This window comes from Aulonocara stuartgranti (genome assembly GCF_965226115.1).
Source record: "Aulonocara stuartgranti genome assembly, chromosome: 20".
NCBI classification, from domain to species: Eukaryota; Metazoa; Chordata; class Actinopteri; order Cichliformes; family Cichlidae; genus Aulonocara; species Aulonocara stuartgranti.
Window position 1 is genome coordinate 12,490,524 of NC_138956.1, and position 8,785 is coordinate 12,499,308.

The 8,785-nt window shown below is 44.6% G+C and overlaps 1 protein-coding gene across 3 annotated transcripts; it reads left to right on the top strand.

Moving 5' to 3' along the window:
• The first annotated feature begins 46 nt into the window (after positions 1–46).
• znf341 (zinc finger protein 341) lies at positions 47–8,629 on the top strand. 3 transcript variants are annotated; one of them, XM_082517590.1, is made up of 16 exons: positions 47–522; positions 1,125–1,235; positions 2,359–2,549; positions 2,831–2,980; positions 3,068–3,385; positions 3,471–3,654; positions 3,794–3,887; positions 3,969–4,059; positions 4,139–4,304; positions 5,624–5,841; positions 5,962–6,170; positions 6,479–6,575; positions 6,768–6,900; positions 7,356–7,467; positions 7,559–7,629; positions 7,759–8,629. In XM_082517590.1, exons 1-16 carry the CDS (start codon positions 492–494, stop codon positions 8,298–8,300), a joined length of 2,718 nt encoding a protein of 905 aa, XP_082373716.1. In that variant the 5' UTR covers positions 47–491; the 3' UTR covers positions 8,301–8,629. The 3 variants fall into 3 exon arrangements, with proteins under 3 accessions (XP_082373716.1, XP_082373717.1, XP_082373718.1); XM_082517591.1 differs by having other exon boundaries at positions 3,797–3,887; XM_082517592.1 differs by lacking the exon at positions 47–522 and adding an exon at positions 1,361–1,511 and having other exon boundaries at positions 1,146–1,235.
• Positions 8,630–8,785: the final 156 nt, after the last annotated feature.

The following is an 8,785-nucleotide window of genomic DNA, read 5'->3' on the forward strand; positions in this document are numbered from 1 at the left end:
AAGCAGTCGGTTGGGATTGGTCCGAGCTGTGCGCTTTTCGCGGGGCGGGGCCGAGGAGCTCTGATTGGCAGAAGCGGGTGTCTGTCACGTCACGAACGCAGATAAATCGATGAGAAGCGCGTTCGCGGAACTTGGAAAATAAAGCATTTTATTTTAGTTGAAGCAAATATATTTAGTTTATTAGGCTGATGTCAAGCAAGTTGTTTGTAATTAATATAAATTTACATTTTTGTTGTTGTCGGAGTAAAAAAAAAAACTATTAACCGCAGTTCTTCTTGCCGGTCTCGCGTTCGAGAAGAGTTTCTCACAAATAATAATAATAATAATACTACTACTACTACTACTAATAATAATAATAACAACAACAATAATAATAACATTAATAATAATAAAACATGTCTGGGTGAAAGCGATTTTCCTTAGTTAAGCAGTTACCTCAAGAGGCAGCCATAAGTAATCGAGCGCCTACCACCCAGTAGGAGTGCTACAAGATGGCGCAGGCAATATTTGAGGTGCTGGAAGGTATGAGTATTTATTTATTTGCAGCGTAATTACAGTTACCCAAAACGTTTGCTCCTACTTTAGATATTTCACTGATGTAGGCCCATTCGGAAACGCAGAAAAATAACGTAAATCCACGTACAAGCCTCTGGTTTTGTTTCAATCAGGAAAACAGCACATAGGAAGGACTCTGTATGAATGTAAACAAACAAAGTGATTAAACACTTTTTCGACCTAACGGACAGCTTATTATTAATCGTAGTCATCGTATTGCAGTCAGATGGTAAATGTATTTACATTTCAGGGTGATTTTCTTTCCTTCAGGCCCTCTCAATGACAAGACTTTGTAATATTACTGGACTAACAGCCTGTTTGTTGTAAATGGATTATTACTGTTTTTGTTATTGTAAGTGAGTACAGTATCAGGAGATTACTGTACGCAGATTTGAAGTGGATGTAGAGATATCCTTATCGAAAGCTGTTAGTCTTCCACACTAATATTGCTTCTGATCACAGTTGATTAGATAAAACTACTAATTCATGTTTAGACATTTCAGTAAGTCATGCATCAGACTAAAATGGATCTTTGCAGCAGGTGAATTCTTCTTCTTCTTACTCTTCAGGCATGGACAATCAGACAGTGCTGGCAGTCCAGTCACTGCTAGACAGCCAAGGAGGTGTTCCTGACCCAAACAACCAAAACGTCTCTGGGACGCCAACAATCCAGTCTATGGGTATGTAATAGCATGCACAGCTGTGGGACAGGCTGTGTCATTGTCCTGTTATTCTTTTATGTCAAGAGACATGTCATCCATCCATCCATTTTCTGACGCCTATCTGGGTCTGGGTTTTTGGGCAGAAGGAGAGATGCCCGCCCATCTCTTCTAGCTAATCCAGGAGGACACCAAGACATTCCTAAGCCAGCTGAGATATTTCTCTTCATTCTGTCCTGGATTTTGCCCAGTGCATTCTAAAGGGAGGATGTGTCGGAAAAATCCCTCAGGTAGCAGGTATTTTTGCCAGAATCACCTCAACTGGCTCCTTTCAGTGTGGAAGAGGATCAGACAAAGGGCAATTCAGAAAACCCCAATACCAAGAACTAAAAATAGAGAACAGTTTACCCTGCCTAGGAGAGGGTTACCAAGGCCCAACCATGGAGTCAGACATGTGGCTTGAGGCAGAGCGCCTGGTGGTCAGGCCTTATCCACGGGGCCTGTCCAGGCATAGCCAGAATGAGCAACAATGAGCCCACCACAAACAAAAGGTACCACAGGGGTTCGGTGCCTTGTGGATTGGGTGGCGGTCAGTGACCCTGGTGGTTGGATTCAGTTTAATTTGATTAATCATCGCAGAGACCAAGGTTCTTGAAAAGTCTTGTCGTCAGATCAGCTTATTAAGTAAATGTCAGTTAAAACAATGTAAGTAGTTTATAAGCACATGTTTTTCATCCTGATGTTATTGCAGCTCATATTTGTGTCACATAACAAAAACCTTACACAAAAAGAAGAATCTAGAGGCAAGAATTTGACACGTTATTACGGTTGTGTTATTAGTTAGTTAGCTATTAGCTGGTTCATCAAACCAAAATGAGGTCCTCGTGACAGACTCGACTGCTAGTTTAATTTATCTGGTGGTGCACACTTTTTGCTGTGAAATGATGTCATCGTGTGCAGTCTTTGAAAAATACTTTTCCGCTAAAATAGCTATTAAAGCCAAGTGCATCACTGCAAAAACATTAAAGGATGAATATCACCACCCATTAAATGTCCAAAAGTGCATTAACATCCTCAAAATTGACTCATGTGTGTCTTTTTTTCCCCCGTCTGCTGTTTCTTGCTGCCTAAAACCTTTATACAGACGACGAAGACGTGTTCCTGTGTGGGAAGTGTAAAAAACAGTTCAACTCTTTGCCTGCTTTCATGACGCACAAGAGGGAGCAGTGCCAGTCTAGCACCCCTTCTCTGTCCACAGTGTCCTTGGCCTCCACCAATGCTTACACGCCTGTCCCGTCTATTAGTTCGGTACCGCAGACTCCTGCCAACAGACAGGTGAGGAAAGCAAAAGGGCAATTTATCTGTGGGGGTGATAAATAACTTGCTCGGTTTAATAAGTTAGTTGTGCAGAGTGCAGAGCTTAAAGCAGTAATAAAACTGATAAGAAATGTAAGGAGAAGTGGGAAAGAGGTAATGGTCTGAGGTAAAGCTGACCTGATGGTAAAAGTATTTTATAAATACGTTATATAAGAGGCCAGGACTGTAAAGGAAAAAAGATTTTGTTATAATGATTCAAAAAGCAGCTGATGTGACTGTTTAACTTGGCACTCACACAGGTGTCCACCTACATCACAGTCCCTCCCTCCCCTTTGACGCACACGCTGGTCCAAGGCAACGTGCTCGTCAGCGATGACATCCTCATGTCTGCCATCTCAGCCTTCACCTCCATCGACCAGCCCATGGCCCCCATGCAGACTCCCATACAGGTACTGTTTGCTTCCTTCTCTCTTTCACGCCCAGCATTTGAATTTATTACATCCTGTCACCAAATCTGTGCGCTTCCTTTATGACAGAGTAACCTGAGCATGCACACAGCCGGTGTGTCCTACTTACAGCACCATCACCACCACCTCCATCACCTTCATCAACCGCAGCAGCAGCCCCCGCAGCAGCAGCAACAACAACAACAACAGCAGCAGCAGCCGCCCTCCCATCCCCTGCCACCTGCACAGCCCACCCAGCAGACACTCACTTCCCAGGTCCCGGCGAGCCACAGCAACTCAGTGGTGCAGGTGTACAGCACTCTGCCCCACATGGTCGGAGGTGGAGGGGGTGGCGGGGGTGGAGCTGAGATCCACACACTGGGTTTGCAGCCTTTCCATCCTGTGCAAGTGAGTGAGGCTTGCTGTTTGGTTGCCGTCGCAGTGGTTAAAATGATACGTTTCCAGTTTCTGTGACCATGCGTGTCTTCCTCAGGTGCCCAGTCAGGGTGTGGAGAGTCATTCGTTCACAACCCCTCCCGTGTACAGCCCCGGGAAGCAGGGCACCAAAACCAAGACCTGCAGCATCACTGCCAGCATGGCGGAGCTGGGTGACTTTGAAAAGGTTATCGTTCCCAAGCGACCGAGGAACTGTAAAAAAAGCTCAGATGGAGTCGCAGGTATGTGTGGAAAAAGATTACATTTGTAGGCTACAGTTTTTATCTAATGGAACTGTAGAAGACAACATGATGGATGTTTATATAAACTGTATTAACTGTTTATATAAACTGTATTAATTGTCTGAATTGGACTCCTCAGCAGAGCAGCTCAAGGGAAAAGGTCCGAAGCTCAAATGTAACTTCTGTGACAAAGTCTTCTCGAAAAACTTTGATCTCCAGCAGCACATTAGGAGGTGAGTTGCTTTCCAGGATGTAGAATCGACCAACTTTAAAGCTGAAATAAAGGATTCATTAAAACAATTTCCCTCTTGCAGCCACACGGGAGAGAAACCGTTTCAGTGCATCGTCTGTGGCCGAGCCTTCGCGCAGAAGTCCAATGTGAAGAAACACATGCAGACACACAAGGTGCTGTGATATAGAGGTATCTGCATGATGTATTTAAATTTTAATCAACACACTAACAACAGCTGTCTTTATCTTACAGGTGTGGCCTATGAGCGTGGCCAGCACTGTGTCTAGACTACCAATCACAGTAAAGGTGGTGCCAGTGCCCCCCAGTGAGGAAGAAGAAGGCGGGGAACAGCAGCAGGAAAGTGAGCGGGATGAGGACGGGATGCAGGAAACACAAACAGAGGAGCCAACGCAAGCAGGTACCGTCTGTTAAATAGCACACTGTGAAAAACACACTGCAAGCAGAGCCCGGTGTAGATCCAGAACCCACTGAAGAGACTAAGGCCCAGTTTACTTACACATTGTCAGTACAAAACTGGGCTTGTTTTACTCTCCCTTTATGTATTTTTGGGAGTTTACTAACATTTGCTAACTGTGCTTATATCTGACGCAGAACAAAAGCATGTTTTTGCATTTGATATTAAATGAACTGACTGCACCTGTGTTTAGAAAGCAGCACAGCTTTTGTAAATCATCTGTAAAACTAACCACACATATGAGCGCTTTTTGGAGATTGTACTTGCATGGTATTTTGTCACGTTTAGTTAATCTTGCCGTATATGCCCTGTCTGACCTGGGAATACTTCAGGATCTCCCAAGAGGAACTAGAAAATGTTGCTGACGACAAAGACATCTGGGACACTTTGCCACTGCGACCTGATTTCCAGATAAGCACGAGTTAATCAATGGATTTCAAAAAGTTTGCTTAAAATGTTATTCAGAACATCAACAATTGAAACTCAGGAGAAAAGGGCTATGTAAAGTTAGAAGTAACGATCAGCTACAACACGAGACAATTTTAAAAGTAAAGTAAAAAATGTACCTGATTTAAATTTGGTCAAACTTCTCTTCGAGATTGCATCCTCGCACACTTCTGGACTGTTTCCAGTCTCACAGGAAGTCCTGTTCTGACCCTTTGTACCACTGACTTCCTGTGTCGAACCAACCTGACTGTCATGTTGAGACCAAACTGCAGTTTTTCACAGGGTCCAAGCCCAGATGTGGTGCTCCAGGTCAGGACCATGACCAGGCACAGACACTTTACCACCTCAGGTCCTGTGATAAAGTTCTACTGTTTAATATTGTGACATCTAAGTAGGAGCTTTCTAGGCAAACGCTCTGAACTCCTGGAGCAAAGCAGTCAGCTCAGTACTACTCAGCACATTTGCCTCCTTTGTAGTCCTCGCCAAAATGACAGCTGATAGGTCTGACGCTGACACTGCCTGACACCAAGTCAGAGTGAATGAGCGAGCCAGAAATAGCAGCATCAGTGAAATCATTCCAGTGATTCTAAGGAGATAACGTTGAATGTGACAGCAGCCAGATTTAAATCAGGCGGGCAGATTGCTGCTGTGTCCCTCAGCTGTAGAGGTGTGGCGGTGTTCCTCAAGAAGTCTGTTTTTGTCAGTAACAGTGACTGTCACTGATAAATCAGCCTCTACTGTCTTTTCATTGTTATGGTTTCTTGACACATGTGGACACTCACAGCCCTCACTGTTAACTCACTGCTTGACTGCAGAAGCACCTGGGGAGCTGGAGGAGAGAGTGGCCGAGGTTCGGGCTGATCCAGAGGGCAGCCAAGTGGAGGATGTGCAGAGCAGGCAGAACCAGCAGTGCCCGGCTCAGACCAAACAGATCGTGGTGATAGACAGCTCCTACCAGTGCCAGTTCTGCGCCAGCAGGTTTAAGACCTACTTCCAGCTCAAGTCCCACCTGACCCAACACAAGGGGGAGCAGGTGAGTCATAAAGACATGATGGGTACACATTAGAAAACTGTGCTGATGAGTTGGATTGACTGAAAACGTCCAGACACACACGGGGTTAGTCACTCGGACTTTGTGACTGTTTTCCTGCAGGTTTATAAGTGTGTGTTAAAATCATGCTCCCAGACCTTCCAGATTCTGGATCAGTTTTTGGAACACATCCGGACGCACCAGGAGCAACTGACCTACCGCTGCCACCTGTGCAGCAAGGTGTTCCCCTCGCTCTTTGAGCTGGGACTCCACCAGTACTCCCATTCCCTCTGCCCGCAGCAAAATACACGCAAGGAGGCCACCGTGTACAGGTCAGCTCAAGCACTTATCCTCGAGTGGAAGGAGTAGAGAGAAGAAGTTTGGAGAGGTGGAGAGAGCCTGCTTGCATAAATCCCATAACACATATGTCATATTCCTTTGTTGCATAGTTTGTCTTGAGCAGGTCTCACGTTCACTGTTCTGCTGCTGTAAATAATCACTTGTACTTTTGCCTGTAGCAAAAATTATATATCACGTCTTACTCTGAACTGCATGTCTACTAGTCATTTCTACAGTTGTCAGACTGAATGCGCTTCTTCATAGGATTTGTTATCAGTGACAGTTTACGTTTTTCCTTCAGATGTGTGAAATGCCAAAGCCGATATTCTACGCAAGAAGCGTTAGAGCAACACCTGCTAACTGCATCGCACAGCTTTCCCTGCCCACACTGTCAAAAGGTACACTATGACACACCCGACGTTTCACCTTTTATTCACTGTGTATGCACATGTTAAAGTAGGCTTCAGATTCCCTGTGCCTAATGCAACTTGGCTTGAATGGTTTAGTTCATGAACATAGGTTTGAGCTGTTTAGGCATTTTGTTTCCCGTGTCAGTTCAGTCTCTGACTCACGCCCTTTGCGACCATCAGGTCTTCCCATGTGAAAGATACTTCAGACGCCACCTCCCCACTCACGGCGTTGGCGGCAGGTTCAAGTGTCAGATCTGCAAGAAGGCCTTTAAGACGGAGCACTACCTCAAACTGCACACACGGATTCACTCAGGTTATCTTTTCATCTGTTTGGCTATGTTGTATGACCTCATGCACCGCAGACTATATGCAAAACATGCACAGTTTCCCTTCTGTTCAGTTATTATGAAGGAGGTATTTATTAATGTCAGAGGAAATTAGGTGGTCACAGTTGCTCCAAGTGACTAAGAACAGCAACTATTAATACAATGTATTACAATGTTACAAAATAGCTCTAATATATACAGATACATACAATGGAAGACTATGGGACTGGAATAACAGGACAGACTAGAGCAGACAACAGACAGGTAACGATTAAGTCAAGGCTGCATGACAAGAAGGTGCTGAGAGGGGTGGGTTGTAAGGTGGTCTGCAGATGTGCAGTGACTCTAGACTGGTTTTAGCATCTCATGAGATGTGAACACCCGATTTTGTTCGCTGTGCATACAGCTTAGGCGTAAGTTTAATGCTGATTCCATTTTCTAGGTGAAAAGCCATATAAATGTTCCCTCTGTGAGGCGACGTTCAACAGGAAAGACAAAGTGAAGCGACACATGCTCATTCATGAACCCTTTAAGAAATACAAGTGTCCTTTCAGGTGAGACCTTTAAGTGGGAAAGCCCTGTTCTCTTCTGTTTGTTTTTCCTTTTCTAAAAGTTATTCACTCTTGTTTTTCTCATTTTCATCAGGACACATGTCGGTTGCACCAAAGAATTCAACAGACCAGACAAACTCAAGGCCCACATCCTGTCACACTCTGGTGAGTGGATAACACCAAGAATATTTTTGAGGAAAAAGATGAAGAAGCACTGTTAGGGATCTTCTGTATTCCAGATACAGTATGTATATGCGAATATTTTAATGCATCATCACATGAACTTTTTTCCAGGTATCAAGCCCTACAAGTGTCTGTTCTGTCAGAAGGCGTTCAGCCGCAGGGCTCACATGCTCGAGCATCAGCAGTCCCACACTGATAACTACCGCTTCCGTTGCTCCACCTGCAACAAGGGCTTCACCAGGCAGAGCTATTACAGAGATCACAAATGTCCTGCCGCAGGAAATGAGCTGGAAGCAGAAATGGGGACGGGAGAAATGGAGGGAGACGAGGTAGAGGAGGCTGAGGAGAAGGACGGAGAGGATGAGCAGAGAAGAAACGGGTTTACGAGAAAAGCAAAAAGGACGGAGACAGGGGGAGATGATGGAGCGGTGGGCAATGGCATAAATGGCATCCGGCAGCAAGTGGAAACACATGGGGAGGCGGGAGAGGAGAGAAGGAATGATGAGGGCTGTCAGGCTGTGCTGTCCATCAGCACCATCGAAAGGCAGACAAAGGGAGAAGAGGAGGAGGATGACGGGGTGAATCATGGTGGAGGAGGACTGGAGCAGATTTCAAGCGATGACCAAAACTGTTTGCAGCAGCCATGTTTGTAGTCCTAATGCCAAGTCCGAATGTTTCCAGGACCAGTCGACAAGCTTTGTTATCCTTTTTTTTATTATTTAAACCACACATTTACATAACATTATTTGTTTTAAATTAAAACGTCATTTAAATTATTACACTGGATTAACAGGAACTGGAAGATTTGAAGGATCTGTTGGATCTATGATGCCCAGTGGAAAGTTTCTAAATTCTTGTATTATGTGCAAGTTCAAACCACGCCAGCTCCGTCACAACATAATCTCAAGCCTTTGCCAAAATGGTCTGTTTTCATGTCATTTCATGTAACGACAAATAAAATTACTTTAAGGTTTGTACGTGACTCAAAGTGTAATTGTGTCTATTTAAATGCATGTTAGTACATGTTTTAGTGCAGGTGCCACCAAAGCTGCTGACGTTATAATGGTTTCAGTTTTGGCTTTGGTTGGGTCACTCAGCGAGTCTGAGAAGCATTTCAAAGCAGCTCTGGGGGAAAGGG

Excerpts from the sequence above, each read along its gene's own strand:
- znf341 (XM_082517590.1), top strand. The coding sequence starts at position 492 with ATGGCGCAGGCAATATTTGAGGTGCTGGAAG. Across the intron at positions 523-1,124 it reads AATATTTGAGGTGCTGGAAG|GCATGGACAATCAGACAGTG; the intron begins GTATGAGTATTT and ends CTTACTCTTCAG. Across the intron at positions 6,901-7,355 it reads GCACACACGGATTCACTCAG|GTGAAAAGCCATATAAATGT; the intron begins GTTATCTTTTCA and ends TCCATTTTCTAG.